The following is a 22196-nucleotide window of genomic DNA, read 5'->3' as shown; positions in this document are numbered from 1 at the left end:
TATGGGATTGCCGGAGCATCTGAAAACAGGGCCTTGCCCCAGGAATCTGCAGTTTGAGCTTTGGTGCTGGCAGGGCTCTGGCTCTGCCTTCCAGAGTGGCTGCAAAGGTTTGGGTGCACAAACTGGTTCTAGACTTGAACAGAAGGTGTTTAGAGTAGAGAGACAATTAGAGAGTGGGGGACACAGTTCCTCAGGCAAAGGAAGAGTGACCCTGAGCACACACATCACTGAGGGGCATGAGCAGCTCCCCCCAACCTCTGCAGTGCCACCCCTGCCAGGGCACCAGTCAGACCTCATTTTGAAAGAGCATAAATTAAAGTAATTTCAAATGTCAGTAAAAAATGTTTCATCTTCTGTTTAGATTAAATTAATAGAAACAGAGTTATTGCAGCTGACACAGCTGGAGTTAAAGAGGCAAGAACTGGACACAGAGACGCTGCAGGTACGTGGGGCTCTGGGGCTGCCCCCCACCCTCTGCTCTGGGATTGCCACAGCTCCACTGCTTCCTTTGCTCCTTGCAGCTTCCAGGTGCTTTTGTGCTTAGTCAGAAGGTACTCCCCCCCAGGACACCACCAACCCCTCTTTGTGCTTCTGCTCCCAAACATCCCAGTGCTTTTCCAGGGGAGAGACAGAGGAGCCCTGACAGGGATGGGCAGTTCCCGGTGTGCTGGGTGGGGAAGGAGTTTGTGATCTGGTTGTTGACTGTCCCCAGAACACCTGCCTGCTGTGCATCACATCTTCTTACATTGTGCTGTGTTTTGGTTTTAAATACCTGCCAGTGATGGCTCCAGCTCCCCCCTTCATTCCTAAGCCTTTTCTCCCGGGCTCTGCCCCACCATCCCACCATTTGATGGGCTGCCTCCATCAGCAGTCACACACTGAGGAATGTCAGGTTTAGCTTAAGCAGCTTGGCTTTAAATTTTGCTACGATGCCTTTGCATCACTTGTTTTCTTCTGTGTGCCCTGTGCCAGGTCAGGTCACCTGTTCAGTCAGTACCAAGGCCATGTCCTTTCCCAGAGCAGGGCACACAGCATGGGAAGTGCTGACCCGAGGCAGGATTGCCCCTGAGCCCGGTACTGGGCCCTTCAGGGGTAAGATTTGGGTTGTGCTGCCTGACCTCACACAGCTCCTCTGTGGTGTTGGGGGGCACAGGGTGAAGGACCACCCAGAGTTCGTGCAGGGCAGACCAGGGAGGCCCAGGCAGGTGTAATTCAGGTGAGACCAGGGTTGTGTGACTGGTGAACACAGGAGCTGCAGGAAACAGCTCTGCCCAGGTACCCACCTGCAGCTTCAGCACTGGGAGCCAAGAACTGAGGCATGGACACCTGGATGTCTCCGGATCCCCCTGCCCTTGGTGGTCTGCAGCCAAAGGGACCCTGCTGGGGTTGATCCCCCAGGGCATGGGCAGTGCCCAGAAGTGCTTTGGCAGAAGCTTTTCTGCAGCCAGGTGCAGAACCAGGTGCTTCACCCCGGGATAAGGTGCTTTAGTAATGACCTTGATAGATGTTTGGGAAGAACAGAGACATCCTGGGGAAGGGCTGGCACAGGTCTGTGGGAGGATCCCGGCGGGTCTCCGCAGTGCCGTGAGCAGGGAGGGCACCCCAAGGCTGAAGGGACTGGAACAGCTCCCACAGGTCACCAGTTGTCCCTCTCCCTTCTGTGGAGGTCCTGATGCCTCCTGCCTCCATCAGGGCAAAGTGTTTCTGGTCACCTGGTGGTGGGTTTGGCCTGTGACAGGCAGGTGTTCCTCTGTCCAACAGGATCTTGTCCCTGTGCAGGGTCCAGGTGCTGATCCCAGCTGGACAGGGCTTGGAGCAACCTGGTCTGGTGGAAGGTGTCCCTGCCCATGGCAGGGGTGGAACGAATGAGCTTTAAGGTCCCTTCCAACCAAACCATTCCGGGATTCTATGATCCATGAAGGTTTCCCCAAACTTCAGTTTCTATCCTTGTCCCTCTGTCCGTGGACATCTGAGTCCTTGTGGCTGCTGAGCACTGGGAATGATCCTCCTGGCAGGTGTGAGTGAGCTGGGACTGAGCCATGCAGAGGTGCCCCATGGTTGGACATTCCCAAGCCCACCAACCTCTCCATTGCCAGGGTGTGGCTCCAGGGATGCCTGACCTGGCCCTGGGACCTGGCGGGGCTTGGGGTGAGACCTCAGGGAAAGGAAACTCCCCAAAGGCATGGAGGGGTTCCCACCTTACCTGTCCTTACCTGCAGGCTTCTAGACCTACTTTCAGGTGGTCTTTCTCAGACCAGGACAGGTTGGACTGGGCTGGGAGCAACCTGGTCTGGTGGAAGGTGTCCCTGCCCGTGGCAGGGGGTGGAACAAGATGAGCTTTAAGGTCCTTTCCAACACAAACCAGTCTGGGATTCCATGATTCCAGGCAGTGGGACCATGAACACTTGCAGTGCCTTTGGCTGAACTTCTGATGGAGTGATTTGGAGTTGCTGCAGCTGCTGTGGGCTGGGGCTGCCCAGGGTGGGCTGGGGGTGGCACTGCCAGGTACAGGGCAGTGCAGGACTGAAGGGAAGGGGCTCAGCTCAGCTCTGCCGTGCCAGCTGCTGGGAGAGGATCCAGGCTGTGGAGCACAGGGATTCCACACCCACAGTGCCTGGTTTGGGTCTGGTAAGTGCTGTGCTGGGCAGGGGCAGGGTGGCAGCCCCGTGGTGGGACGTGTGGGTGCCAGAGCCCTCCCGTTGCAGGAGGCGGTGGCGGAGCAGCGCCAGGCACTCGGCTGCCTGCTGGAACAGCTGCTCAAGGAGAAGAAGCAGAGGGAGGAAGAACTGCAACAAATCCTGGTAACGAAGCCCCTCAGGTGCTGTCGATGAGGAGGCGTTTGGGTTGGCTGCAGGAAGAGTCCCCGGGTCAGTGTGGGAGTAAAGGGGAGCAGAGCAGGGCTGTGTCCAGATCCAGAGGCCAATTCAGTTCCAGAAAGTTCTAATATGAGTTCTGGGGGGCACAGCACCACTCCCTGGTGCAGCATGAGGCACCATTATCATCAGTGTCCCCTGTCAGGAAAGGCTGCTGTCAGGGGGATGAGCACAACCCCACAAGGGCCCTCCCTGCCTGTGTTCCTGCAATCCTGCAGACACCAGGCTCTCCTGAGCTTTGGGAGCCCAATGTCTGGGGCAAAGGGAGTGGGGGGATGCATGTTTGGACTGGCTGGGGGGATCAAAGTGGGACCAGCCTGCAAAGGCCAGAAGTGCCCATTTCCCCTCACAGGGCTCTGGCTGGGCCCTGCACAGCCCAGGCTGTGGGTTCCCCTCCTGCACATCCAGCTCCAGCTTCCCTAAACCCCCCTGGCTGTGTTCCCTCGGGCTGTTGAATGAATGAATTTGTTTTTCAGCTGGAAATGGAGGCAAAGAGTGAAACCAAGCAGGAGAACTACTGGCTGATCCAGTACCAGCGCCTGCTGAACCAGAAGCCCCTCTCCCTGAAACTCCAGGTGCTGCTGTTGTCACTGCTCCCACTGTGGTTGTGCTCTCTCTGAATTGAGGGGGGAGCAAGGGCAGCCCCTGAGCCCACATGTCCCCCTGGGAGCAGGGCCCAGAGCCCTCACACAGCCCCCGGGCTGCCCATGGGGCTCTGAGCTCCCTCATTGATGGGCTGCCCAGCTCTGTACAGAGCCAACAGCTCAGTGTCCCCAGCAGGAGCTGCTGTCCCACCCTCAAACTGCTGGCCAGCAGCAGAGGACTCTCAGTAGCCTCCAGGCAGGGCTTCTCATTCCACCTGAACACCCAAATGGCTCTGCTTGGCTCCCCAAATTTCCCTGCAGATCCATCTGCATGTGGCAACTCCTGCCCACTCCTGCCCTTACGGCCTGAGCCAGGACTTTGTGCTGGTAAATGCCCCCAGGGTGGGCACAGGGAGATGGATCTGAGCTCTGCCCATGCAGAGCTGGCAAAGCAGGTGCTGCCAGAGTGGTGCTTTGGTTCATGAGGGGAGACTCACCACGATCTGCAGCTTCCTCAGGAGGGGCAGCTCCAAGCTCTGCGCCCTGTGAGCAGGGACAGCACCCAGGGAATGGCTGGAGCTGTGCCAGGGCAGGGTCAGGTTGGATCTCAGGAAAAGGTTCTTCCCCCAGAGGGTGGTTGGCACTGACCAGGCTCCCCAGGGCAGTGGGCACAACCCCAAGGCTGCCAGAGCTCCAGGAGGGTTTGGACAAGGCTCTGAGGGCCAGGATGGGATTGCTGGGGTGTCTGTGCAGGGCCAGGGGTTGGACTGGATGATCCCTGTGGGTCCCTTCCAGCTCAGGGTGTTCTGTGACTCCCAGACCGCAGCGTTTTGAATTGTGCTCATGAAACCCCTGGAGCTGCTCCAGCTGTTGGGCTTTCAGGCTCTCGTGTGTTGGGGATGCAGAGTGGCTGGAGCAGGGCAGGGATGAGCACACTGCTGCCTGGCCTCAGGGGCACGCTGTGTTTTGCAGGAGCAGGGTCTGGAGCAGCAGCTGGTGGCCCTGCTGCTGGAGCTCTGTGCTGAGCAGTACCTGCCCGTGTTCGCGCACCACCGCCTGTCCTTGGAGGCTCTTGGCACCATGACTGCCAGTGACCTGGAAAAGGTATGAGCCAGCAGATCCACAGTGTGGGACAACAACAACACCACCACCACAGACTGACCCTGCCCTTGCCTGCAGCCCCCTGTGCCTGGCAGGGCTGGCAGGACAAGGGTTGGTGCTCTGGGGTGTCACCTCCCAGCAGGGCGAGGTGCCCCCACTGCCCTGGGCCTGGCCCTGTGAGCAGTGGCTGTCCCAGGGACTTACAGGGTGAGCTGCAGCCTGGCTGCATCTTCAGACATCCTTCAGATGCTCTTTAAGTAGAAATGGCACCGGGGAATTCCCTTGTCTGGCTTTGGTGCCTGGTGGAGGGGCTTCTTTTGGCGTGGCCGGGTCTTGTCAGCGAGGCCCCAGAGTTTGCAGTGTCCCCTTAGGGCCATCAGTGTCCCCTGTGGAGTTAACAGCCTGCTCTTGCCCCACAGCTCGGCGTGGTGGAGGCTGGCCTGCAGCGTGCCATCCTCAAGAGGGCTCAGGAGATCCTGGCTGTGGCCAAGACCATCCCAGGTACCCCCAGTTCTCTTCTCCCTGTGTTTGACATGTTTTACACTCACAGCAGGTACCTGAGAGGTCTGTGGGTCAGATGGCAGTGGAGCTGTGCAGGGCTGCTCTGTGAGGAGGGGGGCAGGAAGGGCTGTGCTATCGAGCTGGTCCCTCTGAGTTCCTGATTTCTTGGACCCCTGTGCTTGCAGCCCTCCCCACGTGTGCTGGGTGGGCATGGGCAGCTCTCCAGGTGCTCAGACCTCCTGTTTGTGGTTGCAGAGCTGCAGAGGGGGGTGGACACCGAGGTCCCTGCAGCCCCAGAGCCCAGTGCTCCCCCGGAGGAGCCCCCGAGCCCCGAGGGCCCCACGGCCCCACCGCTGCAGTGGGAGGAGAGGAAGTCGGAGTGCGTTGTGTGCATGGAGCAGGAGGTGAGGCCCTGGGACACAGCTGGGGCTGGAGCAGGGGTGGGGTGAGGGCAGCATCCAGCACATCCCCTGGCTCTGTGTGCCCAGGGCAATGCCTGGGTGCTCATCCCTCCAGCTCCCGGGCACTGCAGCAGGGAGGGAGGGAGAGAGGACAGAGCCCTCTCTGTGCAGGCTTGGGCAGGACCTCGCTGAGCTCCTGTGCTGTCTGTCCATCCAGCAGCTGTGGGAAGTGTTCATGGGGCTGGTCATTTCACCCCTGCCCCGTGTCCTTCCCCGTGTCCTGTCACTCCCGCTCGGCACAGCCCGGGGCTGAGCTGGACTCTGGGGCTCTGCCTCCCACACTGACACCGGGGCCATCCCCAGCTCCCTGGGCTGGGATGGGTGTTAGGGGCCAGCAGCCCTCTCCATGTCCTCTCCTGCGTCTCTTCCCGCAGCCCCAGATGATTTTCCTGCCCTGTGGCCACGTCTGCTGCTGCCAGAGCTGCTGCGAGCGGCTGCTCTCGTGTCCCCTGTGCCGCCGGGACATCGCTCAGCGCGTCCGCATCTTCCACAGCGGGTAGGCTGGGCCGGGAGCGCCTTCCCGGGGTGATCCCCTGCTGCTCCGTGCCAGTGTCACACAGCCCCTGCCCAGCATGCCCAGCACTGCCCTCCCCGTGCTCCAGGAGTCTGAGCATCCTCCGTGTTCCCCGATGGCTTCTCAGCATCCACCTCGGGCTCCTTCGGATGAATCCCCTCCTCCTCCTGCCTGCCCGGGAGCGCTGGGGGATGGAACTGGGTGCCCCTCCTCTCTGACAGAGGGATTTGCCTTCAGAAAGGCCCCTGGCTCAGCAGAGACACCGTCGGTGTTTCCTGGAGGTGGGGAATCTCCCGTGGGAGGACTCTGTCGGGCCGTGCTGTGTGCTGGGTGCTGACAGTGCCTTGTACCTCTGCCATGCCAAAGGTTCTGCTCTGGAGACCCCCAGGAGCGTGTCTGGGGCTGCAGCCACAGCTCCCTGACCCCTCGTTCCTGTGGGAGGGGAGAGTCTGGAACAGCCCCAAGACTAGAGGGACCTACTCTGGCCAGAGGGGCCCAGGGAGGTCCCTCATCCAAAAATTATGTTGGAGCAGAAAGTGTCTCTGTCACCTGACAGCACCGATCCGGTGGTGAGCAGGGGGCTGGGGCTGCTCCCAGCACAGATCCACGTTTCCTCTGTGCACGGGGCTGTGGGGAGTTCTCCATCACCCTCAGTAGGCACCGATCCCCCTCTGTGCATCTGCTCCTGACCCTGAAGTATAAAAATGCTGCCACGATTCCAGTCCCACCTCAGCCCTTCCCCCAGAGCAGCCATTAAACTGCAGCTGGTTTCTGCTGATGGGTGTTTGCTGCCTTTTTCCTTCTGGAGGGGGGGATGGCTGAAATCCAGGGGCTGTGGAATACGGGTGAAGCTGCCACGTGCTCAGCTGTCCAGGTGTCACCCTCCTCCTCTCTGTGTCAGACTGGGAGGATCTTGGACTTCTCCAAGGGAGTTTCTCACTGCAGAGCTGCCCCGGGGAGGTCCAGGCACTGGGAGACCTTGGACCCTGTGCTGGGGTCACCTCATGTGTGTGGCCTCGTGGAGGTGGTGGGTGGGCAGTGCCCAGCACTGTGTGTTCTGTGCTGTCCCGGGGACGTGCCACAGCAGCAGGGCCGGGTCTGTGTGGCCCTGGCTGAGCCCCTCGGGGACATCCTGGGGACGTTTCCAGCCTCTGTCTTGAGGTTGAGCTGTGGCTGCACATCCAGGGGGCCGGGCCAGGGGACACAGCGGGAGCAGCTGGTGCTTGGGGTGCAGGAGGGGAGCATTGGGGTGCTCGAATGAGGGCAGGAGGGGGTTAGGAGGGGATCACCCCCCCGCATCCCTCCCATGCCCCCTCGCCTGGCCGTGTGTGGGCAGAGGGGTGCTCAGCATTCCCCGGGGTCGGGGAGGGGGAAGGAGTCAGACTGGCCCAGGAAGGAGTCAGACTGGCCCAGGAATGAGACACGGCGAGGCAGCGGGAGGGTGGTGGGTCCCACCCACCCTCTGCAGAGCCCCATCCCCGCAGGGAGCCCCCACTGTGTCCCACTCAGGGATCGCACGGGGAGCCCCACGAGTCCGGATGGAGGGGGAGGAGAGCCGAGACCTGCTCGGCAGCAGCGATGCTGCAACGCCACCCCCTCTTCCCACCGCCCCCTCCACCCCAGCCGGTGACCGCCTTCGTGCCCCCGGGCCGTGCTGGGGGTGATAATGAGTGACAGGAGCTCAGGACAAGGTCCGCCGCCTGCCCCTAAAGAGGTGCCAGCGCCAGCACTTCCCGGCGCGTCGGCAGTGCCGGGGCTGCCCTTCGTCCCCAGGGAAACCACGAGTCCCCAGGACCACCACGAGTCCCCAGGGCCACCACAGGTCCCCAGCCCCACGCAGGACCGACCCCGGTCAGCCGTGGATGGGAACAGACCAGCTGGAGCATCCCGTGGGAGCCTGGGCACTGCTGCGCGATGATGCCCCGGGTCACCCCAGGTGGTGCTTGGGCGTTTTCAGAGATTGCAGAAAAATTAAAAAAAAAAAAAATTAAAAAAAAAGCATCCTCACGCTTTGCCCTCATCCAGCCCCAGCTGTGCAGCCCCCTGTGCTCAGCACAACCATCCCCTGCCCTCGGAGGGCTCCGGAGCCCCGAGGGGGCCGTGCCGGTGCTGTCCGGGGTCACCCCCTGCCCCAGGGGTTGTGAAATGGGTGCAAGACGGGGCTCTTGTGCCCACGGCTGACCCCGTCCTGCAGCAAAATAACGACAGAAATGGTGCTTGGGGAACGTTGAGAATACAATGGATTTGGGAATGGAAAAGGCAGAGAACAGCAGGGTTTGGGGGCAGTGGAGGAGGAGCGTTCCCGCTGTGCCGCTCCAGTGCCCGCCGGGCCCCGGGGCCGGGCTGGAGTTCGGGGGGTGGTTCTGGCCCCCTCACCCCACCCTGGGCACGGCCACCGCCCGCCCCCGCCTTCAAAAGGACACGGCCGTGCCCCCGTTCCCTGTGTGCCCTCAGAGCCATGGCAGCGGGCCCGGAGGCCGCCAGGGAGTGCGGGATCTGCTACGAGGCGTATTGGGGGGCCGGGGGGCCCCCCCAGGAGCTGCCCTGCCGGCACTCGCTGTGCCGGCGCTGCCTGCGCAGGCTGGTCTGTCGCGCTGCCACCGCGACCTTCGTCAGCTGCCCCTTCTGCAGGATGGTGACGCTGCTGCCCGAGGTGCCCCCCGGTGCCCCCGGGGCCACCCCGGCCTCGGGGACCCCTCGCGGGGAGGAGGAGGATGGGGAGGAAGGCGGCGGTGCCCTCCCGGGCTCCGGGCGAGGCTCGGGGCGGCCCGTGGCCGTGGAGGTGATGTGCCCGTCCCACGGGCCCGTCTTCGCCGTGAGCGGCTCCGTGTCCCCCTGCGGGCCCCGCCGCGGCTCCGAGGCCCCGGGCGGCTTCGTGCTGGGGCTGCTGGGCCGGGGGGTCCTGCTGGACACGCAGCCCCCGCTCGCCTCCATGGAGAACCTGCGGCTCGGCTTCGCCGCCGGCATCCTCGTGCTCATCGTCTCCACCTTCTTCCTGCTCGTCTTCCTCAAGTAGGTCCGGATGGCGGAGGGGGCTCCCGTCCCACCCCAGCCAGCCCCAGCGATGGACCCAGCGGCGGGGCAGGGACGGCTCAGCCCGTGGATACCTCGGGACGCGGCACCCCCTGGATCCAGCCCGGGCACTCGGGGCCCGCAGGACGCTCGGCTGCCCCGCACACGAGCCCCGGGGCATCAGACTCTTTAAAAATTAACTTACTGCAGCTCTTTCCTTCCCCCCCGGGGTCTGGCCGTGCTCGTGTTCCATTCCTGACATTCCCGGCCCCTCCGGATCCCACGGCAGCAGCTCGGCGGGAGACACGGCGGGGGCCACACTCACTTCCCGGAGGAAAATCCCCCGGCTGCACCTCAGTCCACCGGGCATCGGGAACGGGAAGGGTCCTGCAGTGCTTCCCTGGGGGGAAAACTGTTCCAAGGCAACTAAGAGCCCTTTCCTGTGCGGACAGAGCCTGTAGAGGGACGAGGGAGCCGGGATGGGCCCCGCAGAGACTCGAGCCATTAAAGCCAGACGTGGGCCCAGCACCGTGTCCCGTGGTGTTTCTGTGAATCCAGCACAGGCAGGGCAGGGCTGAGCACCAGGCCCACCTGTGGAGAAGGGGCTCCTCTTCCCCAACTTCCCCCCACAACTCTCTCTTGGGCACATCCTCAGCAAGGTCCCTCCCTGTCACCAGAACTCAGCACCCAGGATCAGAATTGGCCCCTTCACAGTGACAGCAGCATCCCCTCCTTGGCCCTGGCACGTCCATCCCTCCCAGAGCCTGCTGGCTCCAGAGCTCCCTCGCCCTCACCCTTCCTGCACCCAAGGCAGGTGCACACATGGTTAATTCAGATCCTGAGACTGAGCCAGAAAAAACCCGGGAGCTCCAGGCTGAGGCAGAGGGAGATGGCAGGGTGGGGAAGGGGTTGTGTTACCTGCTGTGAGAGGGCCAAGTTTCAATCTCGGCTCCAGCACCCCAAACCCTGCCCAGGGCTGCACCTTCCTGCAGCTCCAGAACAGCTCAGAGGGGTGCTGGAGCTGCTGCCAACCCCTGTGAGATTCCCAAAGTCCCCCTTCCCTAAAGCCTGAGGAGAGCCAGGTGAGTGACCCCTGTGACCACCACAGTTCTTTGGTGCTTCATCTGCTGGCACTGACACTGTCCAAGGTGAGAGCCCAAGGAGCCACAGTCACAGCACAGGGGACCTGCTCTCCTGCCCCAGGAGAGGGGCTCAGCAAGAACATGCCCAGAAGATTCCTAGATCAGATTATTCCTGATTTAAGTCACTTTTCAAGTGAGAGATGAAGCCAGACTAAAGTAAAGCCCATGCAAGCAAAAAAATACAGGTTTAATTGCACTTTATTTTCCAAGAAGTGAAATGCAAATCCCTCAGGTTGTCTATTTGTAACAGGGAACAAGAAGTGGAACTTGTTAGTTATGAGCAATGACCTCTCCTGGGACAGTGCATGGACAGAGGCCACATCAGGGCCCCAACACTGGGAGCAGCACAAGGAGCCCCAGAGAAAATCCAGGTTCCAAACACCATCAGGGTCAGCACTAACTTCTGGAGTGGCTCCCAGGAAGCCCCAGCTCAGGTACCTGGCACCAGGGTGGCTGTTTCACAGGCTTTGGTCTCTGCCCAAATTTAGCTGCATTTGGCAAGTTGTGGCACTGAGGGGGTGGGGCAGGGACAGGGACCAGCCCCACACCCCAACAGCAACATCCAGTGCTCTTTTGGGTGTTTTCCTCCCAAGAAATCACCTTTGGGAAGACACAGAGTAGTTCCAGTCACAGGTGATTAGAGGCAGTTGTAGAAACTAAATTGCAGTAGATTCAGTTTAAGCTGTTTCATTTTATTAAGTGAAAGGAGTTACTTGTTTTAAAGACATCAAGGGCTGCTAGTTTAGGTTGTGTTAGTGCCAATGAGTGAAGAGTGAAAGTGCTGTGAGAGCCCCAGGCTGTTTGCCCAGCTCTGTCCTCGCTCCTTTCCCCTCTTGGCTCCCTCAGACTGAGGGGTTACACCCCAAACCCCACCTGCCCAGCACAGCCTGGGGTGGTTACAGCTTGTGTTCACCATCACTGGGGCTTACTTTGTGCTGTGATGGTCACACTTGAACAGCAGCAGAGCCAAAGGCACAGGGGAGGGGCTGGGCTGCCTGCAGGGACTGTGCTGCTGCTCCCACTGCCAGGGAAACACAGCCCAGCAAAAATCCCCTCAGCTCTGGCCAGAGGAGAGGAGCTGGCTGGGAGGTCTCTGTGAGCCCTGGGGTTCCTTCTCAACACACAGCCAGGGGTTGGGCTCCTTCAGCCATCACCGGGGGTTGGTCTAACAGAGCCCTGAGGGTCAGCACCACTCACAGGGCCCTGGTCCAGCACCACCCGTGCCACAGCTCTGCCTCAGTGCCCACCCGAACCACCTCAGCCCCCAGGGGCCCCCCCTGCTTGTGCAGAGCCAGCGGCTCACAAGAGAAGCCCTGTCTAGAGTCTCATCTCCAGCAGCACATGGCTCACACCCAGTGGTGAGAGGGTGCAGGGAATCTTGGAGCCACCCTGGGCACTAAGAAGTATTCCAAGGAGATCTTCACTGGGAGAGAAAAGGAGATTTTAGTCTGATTTTTCAAACAGGCTGTTCCCCCTGCAGGGTCCTGCCAAAGCACTTCACAAAGTTCCTATTTGGAGGGAGTCTGAGGTTCAGGAATCCAGGGCTCAGGGAGGGGGACAGCAACAGGATGTGCTGTGGCACTGTTTGGCTCCTGCACTCCAACCCCCGTGTGTTTGGCAGCTCAGAGCAACAGGGTTGAGTGCCCACGAGTGCAACAAGAGCCACTGCTCTCAGCCCCCTCAGCCTGCAGGACTGCAGGGAAGTCCCTGCTCATTCCCAAGTGTCCCACTCGCCAAGTGCTCAGTGCACAGGAAGAGGCCGTGCCCAGAGGAGACATCCCAGCCAGACCTTCATCCCAGCCAGTCCAGATCATCATCATCATCATCCCCAAACAGTGGGGCAGGAGGGGGACGCCCCTTCATGCTCTGCAAGGCAAACCAGAGGGGAACGCTCAGGCTCAGCAGCTTCCTGGTGTTTGATACCCAAATTGCTCCATCAGCTTTAAGGAGTTAGGGACAGGAAGCCTCATTACCAGGGTTTTTTTTATGTCTCATACGATGTCTTAACAGTTAGATTAGGTTTAGATTAGATACCAGGAAAAAATCCTTCATGGAAAGGGTTGTTGAGTGTTGGAATGGGCTGCTCAGGGCAGTGGTTGAGTCACCATCCCTGGAGTGACAGGGATGTGTGCATGTGGCACTTGGGGACAAGGTTTAATGGTGAATGGTGCTACACTGACAGCTGGACCCAATCATCTCAAAGATCTTTTCCAACCTTAAGGATTCTGTGCCTCTGATTCCAGGAGCTCCTTACAGGCTAACAGGGATCAGAGAGGGGCCAGACACTAAAACCCTTCCATTAACCTGGCAAGTCCCACTGACTTCATGCCAGCAGCAGTCTGTCATCACCCTCTCAGCCAAGGCAACCCCCTCCCACCTCCATCACCAATACCAGATATTCCTGATTTACACAGGGAATGGGTGGGGAGCTCTGAGCTTCAGCAGCAGCCAGCCAGGCCCTCCCTGCAATGGGGAGGATCTTACAGCCAAGCTACAGGTTAATGCCTGAACCAGGGCTGGAAAGACCCAAATACATACCACTTCCTCCTCATCCTCTTCTTCAGAGGGAACTCGAGGCTTCAGTGGTTTAGGAGATGCTGTCTCAAAGAAGTTGTCATCCTCAAAGAGGCTGCAAGGAGATAAAGAATGAACAGCTCACTCCCAGAGGGTGGGATTTGGTTTTACAGGTTGTGTCACAGAGTGATGTCAAAGCTCTGTCACAGAGACAAACTTTTAAGGCACAAACTGTTCCCCAGTGCAGGGTGACACTCGGACCTGGCAGCCTCCAGTATCAGGTTGTACAGGAACTGCACACTCCCCTGGGAACGTTCTCCATTGGCTCTACCAGACAGGGGGCTGCTCTGTGGCTGTTCCCAGTGGATTGTGCCCTGGCAGCCTGGACTGTGCCAGCTCCTGGCTTGTGCCATCCAGTGCCAGCACCCTGAGGGTGCTGCAGGCCCCACATACACCCTGCCCTGCAACAGTGGCACAGTTGTACCAGGACAGGGGCACTGTGGAATCCCAGCATCACACCTTACCTGGAATCTCCTTGCCTGGGGCTGGAGCCCCGTTCCTGCTGTCCTGGGGTTTCTCTGGTGACAGCTGAGCCCAGTTCTGCTGTGCTGGACACCGAGGCAGGTTGTTCCTTCTCAGGGCCAGCTCCATCCCATGGGTCTGAGCCACTCCCCTCCTCCCCATTTAAGGGAGGAGGCTCCAAACCTCCCACAGCCTCCTCTGCCTTCTGCTCCACAGCTGGATTTGCTGGAAGTGCTGCCACATCCACTTCTGGCTTGGCTTCTGGAACAGAAGGTTCTGCAACTTCTGCCTGCAAAGACACTCTGGAGGGACTGTGTTCTGGCTCAGCTTTCCCAGTGGGATTGCTCTCTTGCCTGTGCTCCTTCTCAGGAATAGGCTGTCCTGCAAGTACAGGCCCCGTCTCAGGATCCAGGTGGGATTTGGCTGTGGGAGAGAGATGCTCCCCCTGGACCTTCTGCTCCTCTGCCACCCCATTGCTCCACGTCCCCTGCTCCTCCTCACAAGTTCCAGGCCTGGCAGAGTGAGGGGCAGTCTTGCCTTCCTGCTCAGACACCATGGGCCCTGTGGTTGTTTCCCCAGGATCAGATGGGAATGCAACACTCTGTGCTGGGCTATTCTGCACAGACTCTTGGTGGTCAGCCTTTGCTCCAGGTGACCCCTCCTGTCTCACTGTTCCAGATTCCTCCTTTTCACTGTCATGATCTGGTTTCTCCTGCTGCCTGTTGAGCAGCTCCAGTGTCACAGTCTGAAAAATGGAGCAGAGAGAACGTGGGTTGTACACTGAACACAAACCATCAGGTTTCTGCATCACTCCTACTCCTGGGCTGCTTTGGCACCCACAACAAATTCTGCTGCACTGTTATTTCGGACTCACAACAAAGATCTGAGTCTTCAGCCCAAGAACTGTTCTCCCACACCAATCACCTCGTGTCTCTCATGACTGTGGTACCTTGATAGTGTTCATGACAACCCCCAGCACTGTCCTGCCACTGTAGGCCTCGTCCAGCTCAAATTCACCCCGAAGGGACTGAAACACACTGTTCATGATCTTCTTTACCTGGAAAAGAGCAAGGCAGGAAACAAAGATGTGATTCATTGCTATGTAGAGCACTGGACTCAACATCAGGCCCTTCTCCAGGTGAAGAAACAATAAATGCAAGCACACATGTGGTTTTTTAAAGAATCCCCATAATGCAGACACACCAGACCACCTTCATTCAGAACCATTCTATATACACCAAACCCATCCCTCCCAAACTGAGGCAGGTTGCACATGCCCAAGACTGGCACTTAGTTCTTACTATTATTTCAATTTTTAAATCTAAACCACAAATCTTAAGTCTCAACCAAAAAAAAAAAATCAAGCAACAATGGGCAGCAGGAAGATGGAGAGAGACTATTTTTTAAAAGAGTGACAGGACAAGGGGGAATGGCTTCCCACTGCCAGAGGGTAGAGTTAGATGGGATATTGGGAAGGAATTCCTCCCTGGGAGGGTGGGGAGGCCCTGGCACAGGTTGCCCAGAGAAGCTGTGGCTGCCCCATCCCTGGGAGTGTCCAAGGCCAGGTTGGACGGGGCTTGGAGCAACCTGGGCTAGTGGAAGGTGTCCCTGCCCATGGCAGGGGGTGGGATGAGATGATCTTTAAGGTCCCTTCCAACCCAAACCATTCTATGACTGATTCTAAGATCCCACCCTTCCTTCCTCTGTGGACTTGGCTACTAAAAACACAGTGCTCTGTGGAAAAAAAAGTATTTTTCCTTATATCATCCCAAAGAGAACAAATCAAGGCAAACTGATTTTAGTAAGGAGAAGTATTGGAGAGTCCAGCTCACTTCTTCAGTGAAGTCTGCAGGTGAGGATCCCTCCTGACCCCTCTCCAGGGCTCGGATCCGTTCTTCATAGCGAGCCTTCAGCACCACAGCATCTGCCTGCAGGGCTGAGAACTGCCAAGGGAAACCACAGTCAGAGCAGCTCCACAGGCACCTCCACCATGAGCCTCACCAGGGATGGGGGATCTGGGGGGGGTTTACTGAGGTAAAACCTCAGTGCAGTTTTAAGCAGGGCTTTGATAGAATTGGCTGAAAGCAACGGCATCAAAACAAGGCCACTCAAGCCAGCCAGACCCCTGGAGAGCCACAGCTGTGTCATCAGCTTCTCAAGTAACACCAAGAATGGGTGCAGCATTCCTGAGATCCCAGTGAAGCAAGGGCTGGTCTCATCACTGGACCTCCTCTGGTTTGCTGCAGGCCAAGTGACATTATCCCTTCCCTCTCATATTCTGGAACTCACATCCTTGTTCTTCTGGACACAGGTATACTCAGGCTAGTGATCCCTAACTCCAGTTCCCATCCAGATGCTCTGTTATTCCCTTTACCTTCTCTTGGATAGGCTCCAGTTCCTCCAAACGTTGCTGAACCTCTGACAATTTTTGCTCCTCTGCTTTTTTTGAGTGTTTTAGAGCTGTGAGCTGAAACACAAGAACCAGAGCCCCCCAGTTACAGCCCCTTGCAGTGTCACCCACTTCACAACAGCTTCTGCTCAGAAACAGCCACTCAGGGCAGTGCAGATAAGCAGGAGAGATTGTAGCTGTTGCTTCAGCTTGGCTCTCCCTCCTTCGTGAGCCCACCAACCCATGGAACTGCACGTGCAGACACATCCCACAGCCGAGACTAAGCTCCAAAACCATCAAGAAATTAAGAAGTCAAGTCACAATTAGGTGGGAGAGGATGTTCTTTGCAGTTACTGGCTATTTAGCATTCCATTTCAGCAACAAGGAGCAGCCCTTTACCTTCTCTTCCAGCTGGGACAGCTGCTGCTGCAGGGAGTCCCTCTGCTCACACACCTCCTGGTACTGCCGGCCGTGCTGCTCCTTGGCCGAGGCCAGGGCACGCTCACATTTGGCTTCCCACTGGGATTCCAGCTCTGCCTGGATGAGTGACAGCTGCCCATCAAGTGAGAGAGATCATTAGGAACACACCCACACGTGATCTGTATTTGCACAAGTGGTGAAAGCTTGGGGCTGGACATCTGCCCTGGGCTGGGACACCCACACACAGAGTGCAGCCCTGCAGCTGCTCCTGCCCACACCTCCCTGATCCAGCCACAACCCCTCAGGCTGGACAGAAGGTCTGGTTCAGATTTTAGATCTGGCATATTTCTAAGCAGCCCCTCACTTCTCAGCAGTCCTGTCTTCTTCTCTCTACTACAAACTCAACTCGGTCCCTCTCCTTTCCTCTGTTTGACACTAACCCTGAAAACCAAGCAGGTAACGCTTTCATTCTTCCACTGCCTGAGCATTTTCACAACTATTTCCTACCTGTAGGTTTCCTACAGGCCTTCCAGACTTGGAGCAGAACTCCCCTGACCCCTCACCTGCTCTGCTGCTGCCTGGTCAGTCGAAGTCCGGGCCTTTTTCAGCAGCTGCCGGAGCTTGTCGAGCTCCTGCTGATACGACCTGCGTATTTCCTCCATCTCCTCCTCTGCCTGAGCTCTCTCTGAGAGGGATTTCTTCTTCCTCTCTGCAAGATTCTGCAATACAGACCACATAGAATAGGCCAGACTGCACCAAAGCAGCTTCTCTTCCTCAAGCAGAAAGAAATTCTCAGAGCAGGGAACCTTATCACAGTAAATCAGCACCAAGGATCCACCAGCACAGGGATCTTTGCCTGCAGATGAGTCAAGATTTACTTAAATTGTGTATTTAAAAGCATGAACGTTGGGTTAACTTTCAGCAAACAACTGAAACCTCCACCTCTGGTGCTGGCACTGGACATACCCTTTCCAGGGTCTCCTTCTCCACTTTCAGGTCCGTCAGCTCTTCCTCCAGCGCCGTGATCTTCATGTCCAGCTGCTTCCGGCTCTGCTTCTCAGCTTTGAATCTGCTCCGAGTGTCCTCAGAGGCTTCCTGGAGCTCTGCAAAACCAGAGTGGGGTTTCAGTGCTACACACACTTGGGGGCTGATGGGGAGGAACAGTGTCTCCTGCACAACGAAGTCAATAACTCTGCTGGTGCCTGCAGTGGGGACTGAATTTATCAAGAGCTCCGGTGAAACGGCCACGCTTCTCACAGGATCATGAATTGTTAAGGTTGGAAAAGGCCTTTGAGGTTATGAAGTGCAACTGTCAATCCAGAGTCACCACCATGTTCAGCACTAACCCACGCCCCCAAGTGCCACATCCACATGCTTTTTGAATGCTTCCAGGGATGGGGACTCCACCACTGCCCTGAGCAGCCCTTTCCAATGCTTAACAACCATTTCTGTGAAGAAATTTTCCCTGATTTCCAACCTAAACCTCCTCTGGTGCAGTTTGAGGCCATTTCCTCTCATCCTGTCCCTTGTTCCCTGGCAGCAGAGCCCGACCTCCCTCCCCAGCTCCTCCCTCCTGTCAGGGAGTTGCAGAGCCAGAAGGTCCCCCCTGAGCCTCCTTTTCTCCAGGCTGAGCCCCCCCAGCTCCCTCAGCTGCTCCCGGTGTTCCAGACCCTTCCCAGCTCCGTTCCCTTCCCTGGACATGCTCCAGCCCCTCAATGTCTTTCTTGTTGTGAGGGGCCCACAACTGAACCCAGGATTTGGGGTGAGGCCCCACCAGTGCCCAGCACGGGGGGATGAACCCCTCAGCTTTTAACTTTTCACCCCCTCATCTCCAGGTCCTCTGTAAGATGTTGGACAGAAACACCAAGAGACTGTTGTACAAAAGGCATCCCCCCTGTGACAGGATGATTTGGCCACTTTGAGCAGTAACGAGGATGCACACATCCTTCAGACATGTCAGTGCACACATACCCTGTGACCGGTGCTGGGGAAAGCAGGAGCAGATACCCCAGGAAAAAAAGGGAAAAAACTACGACTTATAAAAGAGGACAAGGGACATGAAGGGCTCCCGGGGGACAGGCAGGAGCAGCCTTACCTGCCACCTGTGCCTGCAGCCTGTTGAGCTGTGCCTCGTGCCGCTCGGCCTCCTGCACGGCCGCAGAGAGCTGAGTCCTCAGGGCCATCTCCTGCTTCTGGTGGGCCGTGAGCTCCAGCTGCAGCTGGGACACCTGGGCTGTGGCAGCTGCCAGCTCCTCTGCAACTTTGGCCTGCAGTGAAAAACGGAGCAGGGAAAAGGGAAGGAAAAGAAGGATGTGTGAGGAACTGTTCTCCCAGGAGGAGCTGATAAGGTGCTGGAGACTTTATCAGGGAACACATCTCCACACTGAAGAGGCAGAGGTAACTTTTTTGCCATGTTACTGTGAGTTATTTGGCTGTAACCTGCCCACACTGACTAGAAAGTTGCACGAGGCCACCAAGAACCTCGTCACCACATTAATTCCACTCAGTGAGTTTTCCTGGAAAGCTCAAGTGTTTTCAAGCTAAGTAACTGTGTGTGGTGGCTCTGCTCAGAGTTTTCAGGGTATGACAACACCAAAGCCTGGGCTCCAATATCTAATTATCCTCCATAAGCTTACAAATCCCTGAGGAGCCACATAAAACACAGGCTTGTCCCAGCCAAAAGAGCACCTTGCCCCCAGAGCAGACCTCGAGCTGCCCACATGGGCAAGGCCAACATTTCAGAGCAGAGTTTTCACAGTCCTCTGTTGACCTGTTTAGACTCAGTATTGCTGAGTTCAGTGACTCACAGAAAGCCAGGCAGTAGTACAGCTTGTTAGACAACTTGCAAACAACATTAGGAAAGGCTCAAGGCACCAAGACAAAGACACAAAGTCACGTTCCCAATCTCGTTGCACGACACACAAAATTCAGGATGCTCTGCAAAGACAGAACTTGCACAGGGAACACCTAAACAGCTTCCACATCCATGCCTGCTTTGAGATTCCCAGCAGGCTTTCACTGTCTTGTTACTGGTAAGTTCAGGAGAACTGGATTTTCTCTCTGCTTTATCTCCATAAGAGAATTCTCCTCAGACTAAGACCAACACCTTCTGGCAGAGAAGAGCTGTGAGTAAAACTGCTCCAACTATGGTGAGGATGACTATGTGCTGACCCTGAGGGCTGGGATACCACACCATTCATTTTAAAGAGGAGGCAGCATTTCAGAGACTGGCTAACACCAGATCTGCTGTCCTCTTATGTCTCCATAAGTGTCTCACTGCCATAGTAACTCCTGGCATGCTAAAACCAAACCCATGGCACAGCTGAAACACATGGAAAGGTTATTTTAACACTTGCCTTTGCCTTTAATGGCAAATAAAGCAAACAAAAATGGGAATTCCTGTGGCAGGAAGTGTCACTAGATGTAGTTTCTGCAGTGTCCATACTAGCTCAGCTCCAGCTCTCAGGAAGAATCCTGTGTGACCTGTACCTGCTCTGACAATGATATGATCATATCCTGTTTCTCCCATGGAGAGGTGGAACCAGCAGCAATGTGACAGAGTTCTTGGAAAGGGCTCCCCAAATGAGGGGGCGGTGGGGCTACACTGCCCATTATAAAGCCCTTTTCCAAGTGGAAATCGGTGCTAATTCAAAGTCTGGGACAATTCTTTTCATGCCAATCAGTTTGTAGCTGGTTCAAGAGGAAGCTGGGCTGGCACTGCCTGGGGCACAACCATCTGTCACCTACACAGTCAGCAGACACTGCCTCACCTGGTCCCAGCCCCGATCCACTGGCAGCATGTGCTGGGAAGAGAAAGCAGTGACAGGAAACAGGAAGGGTTAAGAACACAACTTGAAAGGCAGAGGCATTCATCAGCAGAAAAGCAAAATGCGTCATACAACAGGAGCCCAAGGCATGCCAGAGAAGCCTTTAAATTACTCCAAGAACTGTGAAAGCTTAGGCAGAAAAAGGTAGTGAAGCCTGATGTAAAAAGAACAACACTAAAGGTCATCTTACAGGTATGTCACACACCACAGAGGTGGGACAGTCCTGCATGGGACCCCTCCCCTGCACTGCAGAGGTGGGGTGTTACTTTTGGTACACAAAGCTTTCCCCTAAAGCTGTGGTGTGCTCTGCCAGGGCCAAAGATCTATAACCCCAAAACAGCACCCTACTAACACCTCTTCCCGGTGACCCTGGGTACAACTGCCTGGCCTGTGCCACCAAACAAGTGGTGAGTCCTTATTTGTAAGTAAAGAATAGATAAAATAGCTTAGAATTCTCCTCCCTGGTTTTGTCTGTCCCTAGAGATCTCAGGGGTTGCAGTCACAGGGCAAGCTGGGTTAGACAAAAGGAAGAGGAAGGAATACCAGCCTTCACATTTACAGTCAATACTCTCAGAGAACCAGGGGAAATCTTCTCCCAGTGCAAGTCATGGCTTTGCTGGTATGGCCTGAAGTCTGTTTGTGTGACATTATCACCCAGGCAGTGACTGCTGAATCAAGGGGGGTCCTACTGAAGATGAGGCCCAAAAGATTCCTGAAGATCATCTCTCATACTTCCAAAAGATGATTCCTCCCCAAGTTACTTATTGTGCAAGCTGGATGCTGTCCTCACTGAGAGAAAGGAATTTAATTCATTATTTCAATTTGACTTATTCCTGGTTAGAATCTCTCACACTGCCCACACATTATGGGTATGCAGCCTGGGCTCTGGGTGGAAAAACAGCCCCCCTTCCCTGTCTGCTCACACCATTATCAGCCACCCCTGCTCTGCTCGTTACCACACTCTGGAAAGCTGCAGTTTGTGTCATTTTGAGGTGCCCCAAGTTATGGGTCTCATGCACAGCAAGCACTTGTCAGCTCACATTTGAACTGGAGGATACACAGCTCAGCAGGGGAGCTCAGGGCAAGGCCTGGTGTAATTTAAAAAGCCGGTGCTTGAGAAAGCAGAGCAGACACCATGCAGTGACAGAGCCCAGAGCCAGCCCAGCTGGGCTAGGCTGGCCTAAGTGGATATGCAGGATATGCAGCCATGCATAAGTGCATTTAGCTGGTTTAAAAGCTATTACCCAACAGTCCCTTTCACAAAACCACAATGTGTTATTGGCAGAAACAAACATCTCTTGATTAGTATTACAAAAAGTGCAAAACTGCAGTGAAGAAACTCTAGTAGGAAATAATTTTTCTTAAAGCTACATTCACTCTGTTTAAACAGAGTGAATAGTTAAACAATTAAATAGAAGGAATAAAAAACTGTCACTGCAACCAAATAAATGAAGTATTTTCAACTCAAAAGTCCTGTCACACAAAACTCCTCAACACATTGGCCATGTAGCTGCACAGTTAACAATAAATCAGGCACAGATAAATCACTTAACATTAAAGCATGAAGACCTACAGTTATATCCAGTTATATATGCGCTGCTTTTGTCATGAAAGTCAACAAAATATTCAATTTTTTTCTCAAAACAAAGTTCAGAACTACAGTTGTCTTAGAAGACAAGGCCTAAGCCTTGACTAAGAAAGCTTCATTCAGCATGTTTTAGTGCAACAACCAGCCCCTTTCCTGGCTGCTCATGTCACCATTACCTTCTCCTGCTCTGCATGCAACACTCTTGCCTGTGTGTTCTCGTTTGTTGTCTGCAGTGAATGGTTCCTCTGCTCCATCAGCAGGTTACTTTGTTCCACATACCTGTGAACAGAGGAGACTCCATGAGCATTTCTGTAAACACATGACTTGGAACAGAAGGTTCATTCAGAAAGGTGATATCTCAAAGCACAGAAGTTCTGTTTCCTTCATGACAAGTCCCAGGCCATTTTGTATGATGTCCTGCACTAAGAGTCTGGTCTCAGAGGGGTGAAATGGGTGTGCCTGGCACAGAATTTATCAGCTGGGATAAATGCTTTACCTCTCTGAAGTGTATAACCTTCCTATCACACAGTCAAGAGTTTCGATACCTTGATATCAGCTCAGCTGAACCAGGGACACCACATTCCCTACAATTTCTTCCCCCCTACTAAAGAGTCAGCAAAAGTCAAGCAATACCCATAAACAGGGTAAGTGTCCTCAAAGACAGCAGGAGGGTTTTTTCCCCCTTTTTACACACTCACTTTTACTGTAAATCCCAGCTTTGGAGACAGGCCCTGCAGAGAAGGGGGAG

General features: G+C 56.0%; 2 protein-coding genes across 4 annotated transcripts in view; one reads left to right on the top strand and one right to left on the bottom strand.

Moving 5' to 3' along the window:
• Positions 1 to 6812, top strand: part of LRSAM1 (leucine rich repeat and sterile alpha motif containing 1) — a 30039-nt gene extending 23227 nt beyond the window's left edge. Inside the window, exons 19-25 of one of the 3 annotated variants that reach the window (XM_039388788.1) lie at positions 362 to 442; positions 2706 to 2801; positions 3350 to 3448; positions 4436 to 4561; positions 4978 to 5059; positions 5315 to 5463; positions 5895 to 6812. In XM_039388788.1, the coding sequence (XP_039244722.1) occupies positions 362 to 442; positions 2706 to 2801; positions 3350 to 3448; positions 4436 to 4561; positions 4978 to 5059; positions 5315 to 5463; positions 5895 to 6020 (759 nt within the window). In that variant the 3' untranslated portion in view covers positions 6021 to 6812. Of the gene's footprint in view, positions 1 to 361; positions 443 to 2705; positions 2802 to 3349; positions 3449 to 4429; positions 4562 to 4977; positions 5060 to 5314; positions 5464 to 5894 lie in introns of all 3 variants that reach the window. The other 2 variants (XM_027746845.2, XM_039388789.1) reach the window with 2 other exon arrangements.
• A 3556-nt stretch (positions 6813 to 10368) lies between these two features.
• FKBP15 (FKBP prolyl isomerase family member 15) lies at positions 10369 to 21727 on the bottom strand (the record flags this gene model as incomplete). Its single annotated transcript, XM_039388790.1, has 12 exons — positions 10369 to 12054; positions 12727 to 12817; positions 13227 to 13969; positions 14174 to 14281; positions 15057 to 15167; positions 15599 to 15691; positions 16013 to 16165; positions 16597 to 16752; positions 17000 to 17136; positions 18129 to 18300; positions 19804 to 19836; positions 21625 to 21727. Coding segments are annotated over 12 exons (1975 nt in total), but the record flags the coding sequence as incomplete, so codon positions are not given.
• Positions 21728 to 22196: the final 469 nt, after the last annotated feature.

The sequence above is a fragment of the Pipra filicauda genome, unplaced genomic scaffold, assembly GCF_003945595.2.
Source record: "Pipra filicauda isolate LSUMZ 115617 unplaced genomic scaffold, ASM394559v2 scaffold689_size176454_pilon, whole genome shotgun sequence".
Classification (NCBI taxonomy): domain Eukaryota; kingdom Metazoa; phylum Chordata; class Aves; order Passeriformes; family Pipridae; genus Pipra; species Pipra filicauda.
This window is presented reverse-complemented; position numbering and strand designations above follow the sequence as displayed.